The sequence below is a fragment of the Palaemon carinicauda genome, chromosome 19 (assembly GCF_036898095.1).
Source record: "Palaemon carinicauda isolate YSFRI2023 chromosome 19, ASM3689809v2, whole genome shotgun sequence".
In the NCBI taxonomy this organism is placed as follows: Eukaryota; Metazoa; Arthropoda; class Malacostraca; order Decapoda; family Palaemonidae; genus Palaemon; species Palaemon carinicauda.
In genome coordinates, this window is record NC_090743.1 from 51,804,184 (window position 1) to 51,826,893 (window position 22,710).

A 22,710-nucleotide genomic window follows, 5' to 3' on the forward strand; every position below is an offset into this window, starting at 1 on the left:
GACTACCGGCGCCTTAACCTCATCACAACTTCAGACCACTACCCTCTGCCGAATATGCAAGACTTCACCAGCGCCCTCCATGGGGCAAAAATTTTACTAAAATGGACCTTCTTAAATCATACTTTCAGGTTCTAGTGTTCCCAGAGGACGTACCTAAGACCACCATCATAATGCTGTTCGGCTCCTACACCTTCTCATATTCAACCTTTGGCCTACGCAACACTGGGGCCCCGTTTCGGCGATTGATGGACAGCATCCTGGTGGACCTGCCGTTCTGTGTTTGCTACGTGGATGACATCTTAATCTTCTTCAGGACGAAAGAGGAACACTGGTGACACGTCCGCGCTGTGCTGAAACGCCTTCAGGAGAACGGTTTGATCGTGCGCTTCAACAAGTGCACATTCGGCGCCAAGAGGGTGGACTTCCGTGAAGCCCACATCGACCAAGTTAGACGCTGTGAAAACCTTCCCAACCTCAATGACCATCCGGCACCTTCAGGAGTTTTTGGGGATAGTAAACTACTACCGTCACTTCATCCCCAGCATCGCCCACATCCTGACTCCGCTCAACAACGTCCAGAAGGGAAAAGCCAAGAAGCTCGTCTGGGGTCCCCTGCAGCAACGCGCATTTGACAGGACGAAGGCTGCCCTCGCCGAAGCCATCACCCTGGTGTATCACAACGACAGCGCCCCCCCTGAAGTTGACTACCGACGCCAGCAACGTCGCCTGCGGCACGGTCCTTGAACAGATCGTCAACGGTTATCCACAGCCCTTGGCCTTCTTCAGCAAGAAACTCAAACCTGCGGAAACCAGGTACAGCACGTTCGACAGGGAGCTCCTCGCCGTCTACCTCGCCGTCTACCTCGCCGTCTACCTCGCCGTCCGCCACTTCAAATACATGCTTGAAGGTACCCCTTTCACCATCGTGACGGACCACCAGCTCCTGATCCACGCTTTCACGAAGTCTTCAGACGCATGGTCCTGTTGCCAACAACGAAACCTGGCAGCCATCGCAGAATTCAGCTTCACTATTAGCTATGTACCGGGGAAGAAGAACCCAGTCGCCGATGCCCTCTCCAGGATCGAGATTAACGCAGTCCACCTGGGGATTGACTACGCCAACCTCTCCATAGAACAGCAGAGCGACCCAGAGGACCAGGACTATCGTACGACAGCATCAACACTACAGATGAAGGACATTCCCCTCGGCCCAGCCGGGGAAACCATTCTCTGCGACACCAGCACTGGGCACCCAAGCCCATAGATTCTTGCTTTCTGTAGAAGGAAGATCTTCAATGTCATCCACGGATTATCATACCCCTCAGGTCGCACTATGGCCCGTCTACTATCCGAGAAATTCATCTGGCCAGTGATCAAGAAAGACGCCCGTGAGTGGGCAAGAACTTGCATCAACTGCCAGACGAGTGAGGTCAACCGTTATACTGAGTCAGGAGTCAGCGATTTTCCCCAACCCAAGAGACGATTCGGACACATCCACGTGGACGTCGTGGGACCTCTGCCACCTTCAGGTTCTGCAAGATACCTCCTGATGATCGTCGACCGCTTCACTAGATGGTTAAAAGCGACTCTGATGTTCAAAGCCACCACCCATGCTTGCGCCGAAGCTCTCCCGTCGAGTTGGATCAGCCGGTGCGGTGTTCCCGACGATATCACGACGGACCGAGGTTCTGCCTTCTTGTCAGAGATCTGGCTCTCTCTGGCAAACCTGATGGGAACGTCACTCCAGAGCACCACGGTATACAACCCTGCAGCGAACGGCATGGTCGAGAGAACTCATCGCGCTCTCAATGCAGCCCTGATGGTGAGATGTACGGACGAACATTGCAAAGCGTAACTCTCATGGGTCCTCCTTGGTCTTCGCCCCACTCCCCGGGCAGACGGCGAACCTTCCCCTGCAGAGAAGGTCTATGGCGAGGCGCTTACAGTCCCAAGCCAGTTCTTCCCTGCAACTACCGACGACACAAAGCTGAATCACCTGAGAGAGATTGCTGGGAAATTTAGGCCATGCCTGAAAACATACGAGGACAGGGCCAGATACTTCATGCCCAAGGATCTAGACGACTGCGACTACGTCTTTATCCGGGTTGATGCTCACCGCCAGCCCCTGACTAGACCTTATTGCGGCCTATACAAGATTATCAGAAGAACAGCCAAATCTTTTCTCTTGAACGTCCACGGACAAATAGATTGGGTGACAATCGACCGATTAAAACCAGCGTTCCTTGAAAACAACGAGAAGATCACCGCCGGCCCTGGTAGACCCAGGATTCCGCCTCAGAACAAATCATCCACCAAGCAGGAGGAAATCATGCAACGACAGAAGAAAACGATTCCTCTGAAGCAGAGCAACCTTCCCCTCCGATCAAGCACCAGAGGGGAACTATGTCGCCCTCTATGATACAGCGATTAATAGCATCAACCATCGCCGATGCCCACTGTCTGGGGGGGGGGGTGAGTACTTGTAAGGATATCGCTTTCCCCGCTGTGTTTCCTTCCCCTGGACACACTTCTGCAAATTGTAATTTTATTATTTGTGCCACTCAGTGGCTTTTTGTCTCATGATGTTACGCTCTTTGAGAACTTTGTTTTAATGTATATAATTGTATATTTCCTTAGGCTACCGCCTTATTGTTTGATGCTTTGTCTTGTGAGAAAAGCACAATAATTTCGATGGATGGAGCAGCTTCCCTTCCGGGGCTACTTATCCGTCCGCACTTTGTAACTTAGTGACCGTTGCAAGTTTAATAATCTGTCAGTCTCTCTCCATTCGTCTTGCTATCCTCACAATATATATATATATATATATATATATATATATATATATATATATATATATATGTAAATATATATATATATATATATATATATATATATATATATATATCATGTAAATATATATATATATATATATATATATATATATATATATATATATTATATATATATATATATTTGGGGGGGGGGCTCGAGCCATGTCGTCTTGAGGGAAGTTCCCTTCAGCTGCTTCCTACTGTATAATTGTTGGGGGTGTTCCTGCAAGGTTGGGAAGGAAACACAATCTTGAAATTAACGTAAGTTCTATTGAGAAGGTGCAATACAAGAGTTAAATCCAACAGGCAGGAAATATGTCTGCCTTGGGTGATGAAGGATAATACAAGCTCACTGTGTGATGCCCCAAGGCTTGGAAGTACATTGTTGCCATGTCTTTGGGGCGTTGCCACACTTAATAATGTAATGGATATCTATGCATAATAACATTGTAATATGATGCATATACACGTATGAATACATAGGGGATGTATTTGTTTACAAGAGACATATGATAAATGAGACATAATAAATGGGAAACATAATACATTGCTTTAGGTATGATTATATGTTAACGTCAGTTAATGTAACGGTCTCACATTTTATATATCTACATCCCCCTCCCCCCTCGCACTCGTAGTTCCATTCTCGAGCGAACTATTTCTAAGGAGCCTTTGAGATCTCTGTGGGAACACTTGGGGGTTAGAGACTAAGGACCTTTCTATGTCCGTGCAAGGGGCCACAGGTAAATGGGGGAGGGGGTCAACACCAGGCGTTGGCACTGGATGTAGAAAGCGGCGGATACGCCACCAAACTCGGCCACTGGGAAGACGCACCTCATAGTCCCGTGATTTCCCAAAACCCATGATAACGCCAACCTTTTCCCATCGATTTGATGTAGGGTCTTGGATCCTTACTGTCTGACCTATATCCAACTTGGGAAGTGGCCGGGCGTGTCGATCGTATTGTAGTTTTACTTGTTCAGCACGGGCAGCTGCACGGCAGTCACAATCCTCAGACTTGGCCTGCCATTCCTCTGAAAAAGACTGTGGATGAGCAGGTAAACAGGTACGGAGTGGGCGGCCATACAAAATCTGTGCTGGAGAGCGGCCTGTGAAGTTTGGAGTATTACGCAGTTCCAAGAGGCCTCGATCAAATTCTTCGCAGTCAATATTGCCAGAAGGTGCTGTCTTGGGAATTAAGTGCTTAATGGCTTTTACAGAAGCTTCTACATGGCCATTGTACTGCGGGTAACGTGGTGACGACATGATATGGTGAACACCCCATCTCATCATGAAATCTAGGAAGTCTTTGCTGGCGAATTGAGGGCCACCATCGGTCCTGAGACGAAGGGGAACACCAACTTCCCTGAAGTAACGACAGAAGATACGTATGGTGTTAGAAGCAGTAGTGTCTCCCGTACATGGTACCACAACAGGCCACCCAGAGAGTCGATCGGTTACAACGAGGAATGACTTCCCGGCGACACTGAAAAAGTCAGCCGAGACAGACTCAAAAGGCCTCGTAGGGTGGTCATCATTCAATAAGGGCTTCTGCTGGAGGCTAGGCTGCAGCATTTGGCATGATTCACAAGATCTAATAGTGCTGGTGATGTCTGAGTCACTTCCCGGCCAAAAAACAGTCTGTCTTGCACGTCGCTTTGTGGCTTCCACTCCTCGATGACTATCATGAAGACGAGCAAGAGTACGACGGCGGAGGGCAGCAGGGACGACAATTCTTGCTTCATAGAGAACCAGATCACCATCAGTTGAGAGGTTTTCCCTTAATTTCCAGAAAGGGAGTAATGACTGGTGTTGGTTATAACGGCTTTATGGAAATTCTGAAGTCACACAATTTACAAGACGGGTATACGATGGATCAGCTCTTGATGCAGCTTGGAGTTCCTGAAGTGTCCTATCTGCATCTTGGGGCGTAGAATCTTCTTCGGCGATGACAACATTGACATTGACGATGTATTTGACATGTGTTGCAATATCAGCACAAGTGATATCATCTTCTGGAGTAGGCTGACTGACTGGAGCTCGAGATAAGGCATCTGGAATGCTGAGCTGCTTTCCAGCCTGCCACACTGCTGTGAATAGGTACGGTGAAATCTTTTCCTGAGACGCTGAAGGTGAGGATTCTCCACTGCATCAAGTGTATAATGATTGAGAATTGGGATGAGTGGCCGGTGATCAGTCATCAGGGTAAAATGCTGAAGACCAGCTAGATACAACCTACACTTAGACATAGCCCAGACCACAGCTAACAACTCTAGCTCTATAGTAGCGTAGCGAGATTTGGCATCTGTGAGGAAGCGGGAGCCACGTTGAACTAGACGAAGTCTGCCATTACTATGGTCCTGTAGAAGGGAGTATCCAATTCCATATAGGCGAGAGGCATCAGTCTGGAGGATTACCGGCAATGCAGGATCAAAGGAGGCAAGGACTGGGGGGCTTACCAAGGCTGCCTTGACTCGACGAAATGCCTCGTCATGATCAGGAGTCCAAACGAATGCGCTCTTGGGGCTCATCAGAGGTCGTAGGGGCTGAGCTGTAGCAGCAATCTCAGGGGTAAATTCGGTCAACTAGTTCATGAAACCCATGAATGATCGAAGGTCAGTCAAATTGGTGGGTTTTGGAAAGTCCTGGATTGCACTGACTTTGCCAGGATCAGCTGCTATACCCTCTTCTGAGAGCTGATATCCACAAAAGGACACTTGTGATGCAGCAACCATAAACTTGTCTCTGTTGAGAGTAATCTTGAATTTGCGGCATCTAAGAAGCATCTCATAGATTTGTTGAAGATGAGTGAAGTAATCTTCATCAGAAAGAAGTATGTCATCCACGACCTTTACACAGTTCTGCATTCCTTGAAGAGCCATATCACCGCGGAGACAGAAGGCTTCCCCTGTAGCTGCAAAACCCATTGGGTCTCTGCAATGTTTGAAACGGCCGTACGGTGTAATGAAGGTTGTCAGGTGTTGGTCCTCTTCAGCAAGTGCCATCTGCCAATATCTACATAAGGCATCGGCTGTAGTGAAATACCTTGCCTTCGAATTAACACTATGGATAGCAGCGAACGGAGTTGGAGAAGGGTGGGTTGGTCGGGACACTTGGCTGTTGAGCTTAGTGAGGTCAACAGTGATACGGACACCTGAGTCCTTAGCTACTACGACGAGCGGATGGCACCATTCTGAAGTTTCATCACCGGCAGGCTTAATAATTCCTTGGGTTACCATGGAGGCGAGTTCTTCCTTAACTTGATCGCGGAAAGCAAAGGGTATCTGGCGTGGAGTGTGGACAGCAAAGGGTACTGCACCATCCTTGAGGTGGATTTCATTGGAGGACCGGTCATCGGCTGGAGTGGTGTTGTCTTGAGATCTTCTTTGGTGACCAAAACATCCTTGAACTCTCGTAGAAAAAATTCTCTTGCCTCCGTAGGGGATGTGGTAGCAGAAAGGGGCAATTCCTTGCATCTTTTTACATGCTTAACTTCCAATATTGGCTTGGGAAAGTCAGGAGAAATAATTGCTAATTCCTTACAGTGGCTGTAAGACAACAATGGAGTTTGGACACCGTCATGAACCTGTATAACTGCAGAACAGGACTGCTTACCCAGCATAAGAGTGGCTTGGAAGGTACCCAAAGCAGGTGTCATAGCTGAACTATCAGCAGTTAGAGTTACAGTTGTAGGAAACGGCTTCAAACTACTCCTAGGTATCTTAAGGAGGTCAAGATGCTGGGGTCCTACCACGGAGACTTCGGCGCCTGTGTCAGGTAACATCTGAATTCGGGATGTAACATCTCCATATGTTAGAAGGACACAGATAGGCTTAGGCGACTTGCCGAAAGTTTCGACTCGACGACAGCTGGACTTCTTTACGACCTTTGATTTACTTGATGATGGGGTAGCTTTGTCACTTGAAGAGCCACCCTGTGTACTGTCATTTCTCTTTGCCTTACAGTATTTATCGTAATGTCCCACACGGTTACAAACTCGGCATTGTGCTGCGTTGGCTGGGCACTTTGGAGTCCTGTCCCAATGACCTTGTCGACCGCAGTTCTTGCAGCTGCTTTCTAGGGCTGGGCAACCTTCGGAAGAATGGTGGTTACATGCACAACACTGGCAGGGATTGGCTGGTTTGAGTGGTGGAGTTGAAGAATGATTTTTACCACCTCCTTTCTGTTTCTTGTATGTTGAAACAACATGTAGCTGGGAGGTTGGTGCTCGAATGGCAGAAGTAGCCTTCCTGGCCGCCTCATATGAGCGACAAGTATTGACCACCTCCTGTAGTGAAGCTGTTGCATCAAGAGAGATGAGTTTCTGGACAAGTTTCCCATCCCTGATACCCATGAGAATTATCATCTTCATTTGAGTTTCCTCACACACTGATGAATTCCCCAGACAGACGTCCACCTCTTCAGCTATATGCTTAAGTCGCACGTAAAAATCTGAAAAAGATTCTCCCTCGAACTGCTTGCAACTTAAGAGTTCTCTTCGGCGTAGGGCTTCGTTGCGTAGACTTTTCACGTGATCCTGCAGCTCATCTAAGACCTCTTCTACTGTCTTGTCTGTGTTAGGTGGAATATCCAGGGTGTGCTCCAAGATCCTCTGCATCTCTAGAGTGAGGCATATTCTAAGCTGAATGAGTTGCTTCTCTCTAGGTAACTTGGATAAATCCACCATGATAGATTAATCTTCCCATCGACGTCTCCATTCTCGAAAAACTTGAAAACTGGCATCTGCTTGAAGGGGAGGCAGGTTCTGGGTGATAGCTTTTTGAGGGGCAGGTATTACTGATGAACTTGAAGATGAAACAGTAGGTACTGACGACGTAGATGATGTATTGACTGAAAGGCTATGTGTGCTGTCAGGTTGGGAGGTAACAGGAAGCAACCTCTGCAACAATGCTGTAAAGCGAGCACTTTCTTCCTGTCGACGTTGTTCGTCTTCTCTGCGTCGAAAATCCTCTTTTTGGTGCCTTCTTGCATCCTCTTGTATTCGACATTGTTCAAGATACTTGATGAAATGAAGAAAATCGGCTCCTGAAGCTGATGGAGGAGTTGTATAATGTGGGGTGAGTGGCGGTGGCAACTGGTACACTTCCTCCCCAGTTAATCCCCCGAGAGCTCCAACATTAGCATTAAATTCTTCCTCTACCTCTGCTTCTCCTATATCAGTAGATTCCTCGTGAAATTCCGATTCCAACATGGTTTATTGTAAAAACATTAACATTAACATATCAAGAAGGAATATGTAAGAAATAAAAGTTAAATTTTCCAAAATATTCAGAAATAATATAATTCTTACGAATATGTGCACATTATACTAAGTGTAGCGGTACAGGTAGGGAGGGGGAGGAGTCTGTTCGACGAACAGTAGTCACTCCCCTCGGTGACGTCACGGTCAGTTGCCCGGAAGCGTTCAAAGTGACTAGATGTCAGTGTGCCAGTTTAGTTAAATTATTTGCTAACCTTGTTATTGTAATTAATTACGGGACACAGCACATGAGGAGGTCACTTAACAGTCACTAAGGCACGCTGCACTAAAAGGGTCCACTTATAATTCACTATGGGCAACGAACACTACACTTAAATGCACATAAACTGCACAATAAATCCATGGAGATTCACGGGGAGAGTAATGGCGGCTATAATCGTCGTCTTGTGTTGCTTGAAAAACTTGTAAAAGCACTCTCTTCTCACAAAATACTCACTGCGCCATGTTGAGGGTGTTCCTGCAAGGTTGGGAAGGAAACACAATCTTGAAATTAACGTAAGTTCTATTGAGAAGGTGCAATAAAAGAGTTAAATCCAACAGGCAGGATATACGTCTGCCTTGGGTGACGAACGATAATACAAGCACACTGTGTGATGCCCCAAGGCTTGGAAGTACATTGTTGCCATGTCTTCGGGGCGTTGCCTCACTTAATAATGTAATGGATATCTATGCATAATAACATTGTAATATGATGCATATACACATATGAATACATAGGGGGTGTATTTATTTACAAGAGACATATAATAAATGAGACATAATAAATGGGAAACATAATACATTGCTTTAGGTATGATTATATGTTAATGTCAGTTAATGTAACGGTCTCACATTTTATATATCTACAATAATATTTCTGCGAGTGATATTTTAAGAGAATTACTGTCAGGCATCACAGGGTTCCAAACCCCGGAACGACTATCCGAAGATATCGTGTATAATCAGGGACGTATCCGAAGATAACCATAGACATCTGCACACCCAATAGACTTTACCCAGTCTAATCCACTAAGGGGAAGGATAAGTGAGGAGCCCTTACATATCCTCTCACCTTACGGTGCCCCCGTACGTCTCTGGCGCCTCATTCCTTTGTCGCACCTTCAATCTACTGTTGTGCTGTTTTGTTTTGCGCTCTTTATCAGCTTATTTTGAAGATTTTCTTCATATGATGGCTTCCTCTTCTTCGTCTAAGTTGATTACCAATCTTTCTTTGCAGTTTGGTTTAGCTGTAAATGTTTTAGATCCCTACGGGGAAAGTTATTTAACTTTTACGTTGAGGGAGCCGGAGCGCTTCAAGTCCAGCTAGCTTGGGCATCTGGTTTCGTACCTGATCGCCCTTATTTTTCGTGTTCACTTGATTTATTGTGTAAGTTTCAAGTTAGCTAGTAGTTTTTTAGCATTGTGATGCTTTGGGCTCTATTTTATGTTTGCGTTTACATTGCATTTTTTAATTTCATGTTTTTTGTTGGTGAGTGTCAGTTTTGGTTAGCCTAGCCTAGAGACGGTAACTTTTCAGTTAAAGTCGGACTCACCGATGTCGATTTGGTCTATCGTTCCGGACTCGTTGACAGTGGCTTTTCCCTTATGGGTTTTTCACCTCAGTTAAACTAGTTTTTCTGAATTATTTTGTCCATTTGTTTGCAGTTTTTTGGTATTTTAGACCGTTTAGGCTCTTGGTCATTATGCTGCAATTAATTGGGATTTCCAGGGCTAGGTATGTGCAGTTTTTTTGGAGGTCCCCTTTGCAAAGAGTAAGCTAAGTTATTTTATCATAAGTCGGTACGCTGACTTTATGTACTGCCATCCCTTTTAGCCTTTGGGATTTCTCTTTTGACTTGTCGCATTTAGGCCTAGCATATCCTTTGACGGCGTATCCGTTGGTCTGCCATGCTACATTCGTTCGAGATTTCTCATGCTGGGTTTTAGCAATTCTTTAGAGGTCCCCTTTACAAAGGGTGAGCTCAAAATGTCGGTGCGCTGGCTCTAGTGTTTTGCCGTTTCCTAGCCTCTGGGATTTTTGAGCTCGGGCCATGTCGTCCTGATGGAAGGGTTCCTTTAGGTAGCCTTCTAAGGGATATTTGCTACAGTGGTATTCCCAGAGAAATAAACCGAAGGTCTCCAGGATTCTAACTCCTGGCGCGAGTATCCAATTAAGGATATCGCATAATATCAGGGGATGTATCTTCACCCCGAATAGATTTAACTCTTCGATGTAAGTGGGAAGAGTGGCAAAAGAAGGGGGTGCCAATATAGGTACCCGGTTGACCTTTATCCCCACTACTACCACGATGCCATTCCTCTTCTTGTAGCGCTACAAGCGAGTTGTGCTCCCATGTTAACCCGGTGTTTTGGTACAAGTTATTGGAATATTAATCATGCAATCCCCAGCATCTTCATCCTTTGGAAAGTTGAGTATTAATTCTTTCCTGTGTAAAATTTTAGGATGCCGTTTAACAGTTAAATTTCAATAATTTAAGTGTAGTTGATTGAGCGTTGCCAAGAACCGGAGGGAGCCATTTTACGACTGCAGTCACCCATTACGATCGCATTTTATTTAATCAGTAGGGTGACAATTCCTGGTATTAAGCTATAATGTTAGCTATTTAGGCAAATTATACAAGTGGTGATTTTGCATACATGAATAATATTCCTCTTCCTATTATGTGACTTTACCTTTCGTATGCGGTGGGAACCCCGGTGGTACCAACTACCTTGGCCGGGGATCCTACCGGAGCGAGGCTACTCTCGCTCAAATATATGTTAGTAAAGTAATTCCCCCCGTTTAGCCTCACCCTATCATTCTTTCTTGATTCGGATGAGAATTTACATTCTCTAGAATCTATAAATAAGTTATGATATTCATTCTCTCTCAGAGAAAAGAGGCTAAACCCTTTCTCCCTCCCTGAGAGCCGCCGCCGCTACAGGCGGCAACCTCTGTCTTTCTTCATCGCTGTTGAGTAGAACAAAGTTCTTGTTGCCTCAGGCTTTGATTTAGATAGTGACTAACTCAGGGTGCCCTTGTCTTGCCGCCGACAATGTCGTCAGCAAAAGAACCATGCTTCCTCTGCCGCCGACGATGTCGTCAGCACAGGAAGCCATGCTTCCTCAGTTCACTGTTTAAGGTAGGCAGCATACCTGCCACCACCTCTCATATCAATGAACTATAAGACCCTCTACCCTTCCCCTTCTGTCCTTTAGTTACGTCATAGCCGTCAAAAACTCCCTAACCGGCTTGCTAAGCTGACTGCGTTACCGGCTGGTAGTTCAGCCGTCTCTGCCACCTTCCCCCTTACTCCCTTCTATCACAGTAAGTGAATATTATTGGGGGGAAGATTGAGACGGCTCCTGACGGCTGCCGGCGGGAGACCTAACATACTTTTGGAAGTCCTCAGCTCTCCCTTGAGCTGCCATCCACATTCATTGCCGCCGACGTCATAGCCAGCGACAGGCCTTTTGTGGATGAGTGGAAGCCAGAATCTAACAGATTCTTTCCCCTTCCATTGGAACTTTGATTCTGGCAAGGAGACAGTAGGCGGTCTGATAGTCCTCCTACACTTCCAACTGTTATGTTTACTCATAATAATAGGAAACTCTCCTTCCTTAATGCTTTTTCTCCCTCTATCAGTTAGTACTGCCAGGTACTAACCTAACACCGGCAGTGCCGCCGGCTTAACTAGTTTACAACTATACAGTAGTACACGTTTTCTAACATACGCAGTGTTTCCTGTCACAGTTAATTGTTGGGACCACAATATTATGTTGAGGGTGAGTACTCCCTCAACACCCAGATGGTTTTTTCGATCACCAGCACCCTAAAAAATCACCGATCAATATTGATATATACTACAGGTGGATAATGTTAGTATGGAAACTTACTAACTCTTACTCTAGTTCCTAGAGTTTACCTACCTTGTATTCTCCCTATCAGGGAGACTAAATATTACTACTGACGGAGGTCTCAGCAATGGCCTAGGAGAGGAAACACAGATATGTCTTTTCTATTCCCTTTCAAGCTTACTATCCTAAGCTATTATAAACAATAATGATTACTATTGTTAATTAAAATGTATGCTTTTATATCTCTGATATAAGAAAACATGAATACTCATTGGGCCCTCTCTCCTTCACAGGAGGAGCCGATGGAGAAGTGTGCAGCATTGTTCTGCAACCACAAAGGCAAAGACTTTTGTGGCCACACGAAGTGCAGGACTCATGCCCCTTTCTGCATCATCTTGGGAGTCCTCAAGTATTGGGACCCAAAGGGTTGCCCCACCTGCTCGACCCTGCTGGCCTACGGCTTCAGATAAGCTCCCCCAGTCAACATTGAGACTAGGGATACATCAAGGGAGACCCTTCGCAAATGGGTAAGAGGGTTCCAGAAGAACTCTCCGGGACCGTACTTACCCAACAACTCCCTAAGGTGCCTACTGTTCCCCAAGGCCCTACCAAACGCAGTAGTGCCCCAGGAACAGGTCCAGCCATCCCTCATACAACCGAAGATCGACGCGGACATAAATAAGGCATTGGAAGGCATGGAAATCCACCAAGAGTGGATGTCAGAAGTGTCCACTGACACTGAGCAGGACCTACTGCAAGGAGGCCCTGAAGAAGACGTGGAATATCCACAAGTGGAGGATGAAGGATCCGTTTCAATGACAACCGAAGATCCTCAGTTTGCCGTGACAGCATACCAACCTATGCTATCAACTTCTTCAACCCCAACTTCACAACCAGTGGCACAGACCGACAAGAACGAAGCAATCCTCACTTTGATTCAACGGATGATGGAAATGTTCCAAAAGGAACAAGAGACGATGAAACAATCAATCAAGCAGCAGCAGATACTGTTGCAGAAGAGGGCGGACCACCCTAGACCTACCAAGGGCTCCACTATGAAGCCCCGTAGAGTCTTAGATCTCCCTCACTGCTCCGAAACCAACCCCTGGAGGTATGCGGAGCATATCCCCATGATGAATGGGAAACTATTCGTCTCGAAGTTGGGGGCAAAACTAATTGAAGACCTTGAGTTCTGGCCTAACTTTTCAGCTTATCCACACTGTTACGTGAGACTGCAGGATGAACATGCAGCCCGTGAGGAAACGGTACCCAAAGAGGTCATTGTCTTCGAGCATGACAAGGCGCAAGCCATCCTCCTGACAACCTTAAATGGAGCCGGGTACACCAACTCCAAAGTCTCAGCACTGAGCAAGAGACATCCCACCTTTCTTACTCCTTCCTCCATCTCTTTCCCCTTTTCGGAGAAAGCACTAGACTTTGCCATCAAGGCAGTCGATGAGGGCAAACCCTGCCCAACCTTAAATGAATGCAAACCATTCTCTCTAGCACCGCCTACCTGCGAGGAGAACTGAAAGGATATCCACCTAACCTTCTCCGTCTCTAAGTTGGATCCAGAGATAGCAGGCCAGCAGTTCAATGAGAACCTTCCGAAGTTGCCAGACCATCTTCTGAGGAGGGAACAGGAGATGAAGGAGAGACTTGTGGCCTCCCTTTATCATCAGAACTGCCTGGAAATGAGTGCAGGTCTACATAACACCCCAGAAATTTTCATCTTCCTGGCTAAGTCTCACATGGGGACCCTTGTGAAAGACTTATATGCTTTCCTCAGAGCAAGGAGAGCCTGCAGAGAGCTCGTGTTGGCCTCAGCGACTGTCAGACACGAACCAAGGAAACTGATTACCTTGAGTATGTGGGGTAAAGACCTTTTCCCACAGGAACTGGTCCAAGAAATCATTGCCAGACCAGCCACGGAGAATAGGAACCTTCTCCAAAAGTGGGGCATGAACTCAAAGAGGAAATCTTCCTCGGACGGAGGTCCCCTGTCTAAGAATATAAAGGCAAGGAGACCACGTAGACCTGCACAACTTCCTGCCGTGACTATGACCACGATGCCTCAGACCACCTTCCGGATGGTCCCTCAACAACTGGTAGCCCAGTAGCCAGTGTTTAACCCTAACTTTGAGAGGTAGTCGACTTCCTTTCGCCCTAGTCAGAAAGGAAAATGCCCAAAGAGAAGTTCTTCCAGAGGTAACTCTTCTCGTGGCCGAGGAAGACGTGGTCGCGGAAACAAATCCGCAGGACCCCCCAAGCAATGAGGGGCTCCAGGTAGGAGGCCGATTGTATCACTTTCGGGATCGCTGGACCTTCGATCCCTGGGCCCACAGCCTAATCATGAATGGTCTCAGGTGGAAATGGAACAGAACTCCACCCATTTTCCAGAATTTTTCCAACACTCCACCCCCTTGTTAGAAGAATATACCTCAGAACGCTTGAACAAGAAGGTAATACGGAAAGCGAAGTCAATCAAATTCCAGGGAAGGCTGTTTTGTGTTCACAAGAAAGACTCAGACAAACTCAGAGTAATTTTAGACTTATCTCCACTCAAAAAGTTCATCGAGAACAAGTTCCAGATGCTTACTTTGCAACACATAAGGACCCTTCTACCAAAAGGGGCGTACACAGTCTCAATAGATCTAGCAGATGCTTACTGGCATCTTCCAATGAGTCGCCCTTTCTCCTCCTACCTAGGATTCAAGCTACAGAAGAAGAAGTCTGTCTTCAGAGCAATGTCCTTCGGACAGAAAACAGCCCCAAGGATATTCACGAAACTAGCAGACACAATCATCCAGCAGCTTTGCTCCGAAGGAGTTCAAGTGGCTGGTATGGGCAGTATCCAAGACTACTTGTCTGCAGGCAACCAACAAGGTGATCAAGTTCCTGGAACACCTGGGCTTCAAGATCAATAGCAAAAAGTCTCGCTTTTCTCCTGCTCAGAAGTTCCAGTGGCTAGGAATCCAATGGGACTTAAGTCACACCATCTCTCCATTCCATCCAAGAAGAGGAGAGAGATAGCTGGATCTGTCAGGAGACTAATCCGTCATAAGAGGATATCAAGGCACCAACAGGAAAGAGTATTGGGCTCCCTCCAGTTCGCAGCAGTGACAGACCCGATGCTAAAAGCCCGTCTAAAAGATTCGTCAGGAGTCTTTCGAAGGTACGCATCAAACGCTCAAAGAGATCAACTAAGGTTGACCCCGACCCTGTTGCACACGCAGTTAAGGCTGTGGTCAACAGCCAAGAGCCTAGCACAGAAAATTCCCCTGCAACCACCACAACCATCAGTGGTGATACACACGGACGCCTCCTTGGAAGGATGGGGAGGCCATTCTCACGAGAGAAAAGTGCAAGGGTATTGGTCGCACAAGTTCAAAACCTTTCATATCAACGTTTTGGAAGCTTTGGCAGTTTTCCTGATGTTGAAGAAACTATCCTCTCGCAGAGCAATCCACATCAGATTGGTCCTGGACAACGAAGAGATAGCAAAATGTGCAAATCGACAAGGCTCGAGATCGCCTCACATCAACCTTGTGATATTAGCCATCTTCTACCTGGCACCTGTCAGCAGTTCACCTACAAGGGTCCCGCAACGTGACGAGGACGCTCTATCCAGGCGAAAGCCCATAGAGATAATAGTCCCTAGACGCAGACCCATTCTCCTTCATCTCGGAAAAAGTCCCGGAACTGCAGGTCGACCTCTTTGCAACGAGCGAAAACAAGAAACTGCCTAGTTACATAGCCCCTTATGTGGACCCTCAAGCAGAGGCGATGGACGCCATGTCCTTCGACTGGAACAGGTGGAATCGCATTTACCTGTTTCCACCAACCAATCTCCTGCTAAGAGTCCTCGACAAGCTAAGATCCTTCAGAGAGACAGCAGCAGTAGTGACCCCCAAGTAGCCCAAAAGCAATTAGTTCCCTCTAGCTCTAGAGCTGAAACTGAAGCTGTTTCCTCTGCTAGATCCAGTATTATCTCAACTGGTCCAGAAGTCGACTGTCTACGCTTCATCCTCGAGAACCAACAACCTACATCTCATGACTTTCTTGCCCTAGCAGCGAACAAAAAGTTTGGAATCTCGAAGGATAAAGTTGACTTCATCGAAGAGTATAAGTCAAGTTCGACTAGGAGACAATATGAATCGTCATGGAAGAAATAGGGTTCCTTTGTGCAAACAAGGAAACCGACAGAAATATCGATAGATTTCTGTCTCGCATTCTTCATATACCTACATGAACAAGGCCTGGCTTCTACTACGATTACCTCATGTAAGTTGGGCCGGGGTAGACCACTTCTGTATGCTTTTGAAGTGGACTTCTCAAGTGAAATCTTTAATAAGATCCCAAAAGCATGTGCTAGACTCAAGCCAGCAACCCCACCAAAGCCCATTACGTGGTCTTTGGACAAAGTCTTGCACTATGCTTCGAACCTGAACAATGAGGATTGTACTCTAAAGGATCTAACACAGAAAGTCATTTTTCTGTTTGCAATAGCCTCAGGGGCTAGAGTTAGTGAAATAGTGGCCTTATCCAGATACAAAGGACATATTCAGTTCCCAGACACAGGAGAACTGAACCTTTTTCCTGATCCTGCCTTTCTTGCCAAGAATGAGCTACCCACTAAGAGGTGGGGTCCTTGGAGAATCTGCCCACTGAAGGAAGATAACTCTCTGGGCCCAGTAGAGTGTCTTAAGGTCTATCTTCGAAGAACTTCAGACTTCAAAGGAGGATAGCTCTTCAGAGGCAAAACTTCAGGATCAAACCTATCCCTAAGACAACTGAGAGCGAAGCTCACCTACTTTATGCGCAGAGCGGATCCTGACAGTACACCCGCAGGTCACGATCTAAGGAAAGTTGCTTCTTCGTTGAACTTCTTTCAACATATGGACTTTAAAAGACTCCGCTCATACACTGGGTGGAGATCATACAGGGTCTTCTACAAACACTATGCGAAGCAAGTACATAAAATAAAACATTTTGTGGTGGCGCCTGGTAGTGTCATTAAACCCGTCGTCTAGTGCTGCGATGAACAGTGGACTGTTTTGGGACTTTACAGTGCATCGGGTGCATAGGTATACTTACCTTCTAGTGCAAATCATAACAATGATTATCATACTGTTCCATATAGGTGCCTATCTGACCAATAACACCAGTGCCGAGTGAACGTTTGCGTCACAGTGTTTATGTATTTCCAAAAATCTGAACATGTCGAACAGATTTGGTTTCACATCTCCATTGAGTGGCATTATTCCGATAATGAAATTATATATTTTTTCTACAGGAGAAAATATGGACCCTGATGTGTTTTAATGCTGGATCAGATTCACACTCTATTGTAACTACATTTGATAATTTAGTTGCAAAATTCTTCTTCTTCTTTGTCTACATCTTTTCCCACTTTTATGTGGGGTCGATGTTTCTAATCAGCTTTCTCCATCTACCTCTGACCCACACCTCAGCACCGGTTAATCCCTTTGATCGAAGGTCATCCTTATAGGGATTAAATGAAACTCTAGCATGTTTAATTTGTCTGCAACTGAGGTAGCAGTACTAAGACGCAAATACGTTTTTGTATTTTTATTTTGCAACTAAATTTGGGATTGCTCGATGCTATACCCCTTACGACACCACGACTTGCGTAGAAAGTCGGGGTGTCGTAAGGGGTAGAGCAGCGAGCAGTCCCAAATTTAGTTGCAAAAAAAATACAAAAACGTATTTGCGTTTTAGTACTGCTACCTCAGTTGCAGACAAATAAAACATGCTAGAGTTTCATTTAATCCCTATGAGGGCCTAGAACTTGAAATCAGAATACAGATTTCCATGGAAAGTAAAAGGTAAGCTCTAAAGTTATCCCTTCTACTCCTACGGAAATACAAACCTTGAATCCTTATTGCTGATGTCGACACTTTCCCTGCAGGGGGCAGGAAGCACTCAACCAGCTCCAGGCTTAATGAAAATGACAGTTACCTGGAATTTCACATACAGGTCTAGTAGACCAGATAAGGAAATCCATTCAAGGTAGAAGGCACATACACAAACCCACAGCTATAGTAATTTCAAGTTAATTCTCTGGTATGCTTCCATCAGGACGACATGGCCCTAGCCCCAAGAAATGAATTTTGAGCAAAGCGAAAAATCTATTTTTGGGGGAGAGTGGCATGTCGTCCTGATGAACCCACCCTTTTGCTGGCCCCTCCCAAAATTACTTTATCAGCAGCCATTTCTGCTTAATGACAAAAAATGGAATGACGTCGTGGTAGTAGTGGGGATGGAGGTCCACCGGGTACCTAGATCGGCACCCCCTTCTTTTGCCACTCTTCCCCCTTACATCTAAGAGTTAAATCTATTCGGGGTGAAGATTGCTATGTGTCATATCTAAAAATACATCCCCTGATATTATGCGATATCCTTAATTGGATACTTGTGCCAGGAGTTAGAATCCTGGAGATCTTCGGTTTATTTCTCTGGGAGTATCACTGTAGCAAATATCCCTTAGAAGGCTACCTAAAGGAACCAGTCCATCAGGACGACATGGCACTCTCACCCAAAAAAAATATTTTTCGCTTTGCTCAAAATCCGATTTTTTAGATCGAAAAGCATCATTACTTAGTTATTTATTTTAGTTACTTATTATGGGCATACTACCCCATGTCGTTAGCTCTCTCTGTGGTTGGTCTTCTCGGCAATGACATTGACCTCAGAATTTCGTTTATGATGCTGTGTTTTTGCAATGGTTGTTCGTGAGGGCTAGTCCCCTCTGAGTTCTGGCCCTCCAGAGCAGTCAGCATACTTCTCCATACGGAGTGAGTTGTTAGACTGATGACAGTGCCGGTATTTATGGCCTTGTCGTCTGCTACGGCATTCCTTACTTTTATACCAGTAATAGTGATGCGTGGCTATTTACGGCAGTGCCGCTTTTAACGTCACTGCCTTCATATACGGCACTATGTTTCTACGGATATTAATGCCGTTTGTCTCTGCCGCCATACGTTACCGACATTGTCGTTACAGGTGGCGGGACTAGTCTTTGTATATGGGAATGTTTATTTGCCTCCGCCTTAGGGCAAGTTTTATGTTGACGACAATGCTGTTACTAAAGTACGCCGTTACTCCCGGCAACATTTGTACCTTTAAGGCACATGTCCTTCTTTCCTTTTGAGACCGCTTTATATACTATAAGGTGGGTTCTCTACTATCTGTAGATGAGTACAATTACAAATTAACATAAAGGCCTTATTTCTACTACTTTTGAGGCTTTTTTATGTATGCCGGCCATGGATATCTCTTTTACGAAAGGTCTTCCGTGTCTCGGCATAGAGATAACCACTTCATATGGTTACGTGTTTCTATCAATTTATCCATTTCCCTTTGAGGGTGTGGATTGTATTTTTGATTGATAACTCTACAGGTTAGAGCCCTTTGTTGGGTTCTTTCTCGTAAGATTATGAATTTGAATTTTAGTCTTTTGTTACTACAGACATTTGCTCAGTTATCGATGCATCAATATTGTATCCTATTTGGATACTGGCTTTTTTGCCTTCTGATTGGCCTTTTCTCTGCGGAGATATAGGAGCTACGGTTGTTTTTATGAGCATAACCCCCTTCCCCCACAAAAAACAATTATGTTACACATAGCAATTATTTCTAAAGGCTATTTATTCCAATCTAACGCCCTTTATAATTATTATTATTACTAACCAAGCTACAACCCTAGTTGGAAAAGCAAGATGCTATAAGCCCAAGGGCTCCAATGGGGGAAAGTAGCCCAGTGAGGGAAGGAAATAAGGAAATAAATAAATGATGAGAAAAAATCAACAATAAATCATTCTAAAAAGAGTAACAACGTCAAAATAGATATGTCATATATAAACTATTAATGTCAAAAACAGGTATGTCATATATAAACTATAAAAAGACTCATATCAGCCTGGTCAACATAAAAACATTTGCTCCAACTTTGAACTTTTGAAGTTCTGCTGATTCAACTACCCAATTAGGAAGATCATTCCACAAATTGGTAACAGCTGGAATAAATCTTCTAGAATACTGTGTAGTATTGAGCCCCATGCTGGAGAAGGCCTGGCTATTAGAATTACCTGCCAGCCCAGTATTACGAACAGGATAGAATTGCCCAGGGAGATCTGAATGTAAAGGATGGTCAGAGTTATGAAAAATCTTATGCAACATGCATAATGAACTAATTGAACGACAGTGCCAAAGATTAATATCTAGATCAGGAATAAGAAATTTAATAAACCGTAAGTTTCTGTCCAACAAATTAAGATGAGAATCAGCAGCTGAAGACCAGACAGGAGAACAATACTCAAAACAAGGTAGAATGAAAGAATTAAAACACTTCTTCAGAATAGATTGATCACCAAAAATCTTAAAAGACTTTCTCAATAAGCCAATTTTTTGTGCAATTGAAGAAGACTCAGACCTAATGTCTTTCTCAAAAGTAAATTTGCTGTCGAGAATCACACCTAAAATTTTCAAAAGAGTCATACAAATTTAAAGAAACATTATCAATACTGAGATGCAGATGTTGAGGAGCCACCGTCCTTGACTTACTTACAATCATACTTTGAGTTTTGTTAGGATTCAACTTCATACCCCATAATTTGCACGATGCACTAATTTTAGCTAAATCTCTATTAAGGGATTCACCAACCCGAGATCTACATTCAGGGGATGGAATTGATGCAAAGAGAGTAGCATCATCAGCATATGCAACAAGCTTGTTTCTAGACCAAACCACATGTCATGTGTATATAGTATGAAAAGTAATGGGCCAAGAACACTACCCTGTGGAACACCAGATATCACATACCTATACTCACTATGGTGCCCATCAACAACAACTCTTTGAGATCTATTAAAGAAAATTAATAATAATACTAAGAAACGACCCACCCACTCCCAACTCTTTGAGTTTGAAAACAAGGCCTCATGATTAACATGGTCAAAGACAGCACTAAAATCAAGGCCAATCATGCGAACTTCCTGATCACAATCAAGGGATTTCTGTACAGCATTGGAGATTGTAAGAAGGGTATCACATGCTCCAAGGCCTTTACAAAATCCAAATTGCAGACTAGGGAATAGATGATTACCTCCATGAAACCTATTAAGACGTTTTGCCGGAAGACATTCAAAAACTTTAGATAATATGGGATTTATGGAAATTGGGCAGTAATCAGTGGGACTTGAACTACCACAAACACATTTACATAGAGGAGTAACATTACCAATTCTCCAACAAGTGCTAAAAGCTCCTCTTCTTGCTAACTTGCGCAAATTAACAGATAACTTTGGAGCTAAGAAATCTGCTGTCTTTATAAAAAACAAAGGAAAAATACCATTTGGGTCTACACCTCCATAAGTATCAAGGTCCATCAACAGAGCTTTAATTTCACGAGATCGAAAAGCTAAACTAGTTAGTTTAGCCTCAGGAAAACAAGAATGAGGAAGTTCAAGTTTTTCATTACTCTCTTTACTTAATAGAGTTTTGGATATTTTGTTCTTTATCTCCTACTTTCTCACCAATTGCAATTACACACAATTTGGGGATTACTATTCCCTTAATTGTTATCATAGAATGTTACTAATCCACTCTTTTCAGCCTTTGGTGACTTTTAGAGACACCTGTACTTGTATTTCTTCTTTTTCTCTTTACAGGCGGTGTCTACGAAGGAGATACACTGCAGAGTGCAGATTTGTGCCAGGACCGTGAGGCACCCTTGCGGTCATGATACTTGTAGGACCCATGCCAAGTATCGGAGGATGAAGGGTCCAGTCTCTTACTGTGATCCACAGGATTGCAGTGTATGTAAGGACATGCATCATTCGGGGTAGATCTCGAAAGATATCTCCGAGGATGGCTGGATGTTCTTCCAGAGATCCCTTCGTACCTGGGTCAGGGGATTCAAGAAGAATGCCGATCCAAAGGCGCCTTACCTTCCATCTACAGAGTGTAAGGATATCCTCTTCCCTAAGGCGGCACCTGACTCGTTTATGGGCTATTTTCAGCCTAAATGCATCCCAATCATCCAGCTACATGAGGATGAGGCATTAGGTGCTATGAGCCTGAATCTAGAAAATATATCCAAGGTTTCCTTTCTCTCTCCGGGTAAAGAATCAGCTCTGCTATCTACTGTGGAGTCAGAAGACGACCCTCTCCCCCCGGTGGATGATTCTTACCTGCCTGAGTTGGATGATGATAGTGTGGCGTCTGTTAGGGACTCAGTTGTTTCCGCTATTTCAACTTCTACTACGGCAGTGGCCTCCCTGTCTATGACGATGACTACATCTTCAGTGACGGGAGTGGCTCCTGCTACTTTTCCTCCTCCATCTCCCATGGAGCCTGTGAAACCCAAACCCCCTCAATTCCCAAGTACTTTGGCGGATTCGTCCCTATTAGCAAACATGAAGGCTTTCATGGAGGGGACCCAACAATATCAACGGATGATGTTCAAAGTCTTGCGTGAGGAGATACAGGCTTTGAAGTCTCAAAAGGACCCAGGTAAGGTTAAAGTCTTGCCTTCTCAGCTACCTTACTGTACGCAGCAGAATCCGTGGAGGTACGCGGGTCACGCGGCACTTTCTGAGGGTATCCTCCACATTGGCGAAGGTTAGGCTCCAGGCCGGTAGCCAATCTGGAATTTTTTCCAGATATTGAGGCCTATCCCTTTTGCTATGTGAGGTTAGCTGAAGGAGTTCCATTGAGGGATGATACTATCCCTAAAG

The 22,710-nt window shown here is 45.0% G+C and overlaps 1 protein-coding gene across 1 annotated transcript; it reads right to left on the reverse strand.

The window, feature by feature from the left end:
* Window positions 1-3,431: 3,431 nt before the first annotated feature.
* LOC137658995 (uncharacterized) lies at window positions 3,432-4,406 on the reverse strand. Its single transcript, XM_068394098.1, has one exon. The coding sequence runs from the start codon at window positions 4,404-4,406 to the stop codon at window positions 3,432-3,434; it is 975 nt and encodes a 324-aa protein (XP_068250199.1).
* Window positions 4,407-22,710: the final 18,304 nt, after the last annotated feature.

Coding starts and splice junctions, on each gene's coding strand:
- LOC137658995 (XM_068394098.1), bottom strand. CDS start 4,406: ATGCTGCAGCCTAGCCTCCAGCAGAAGCCCTTATTGAATGATGACCAC.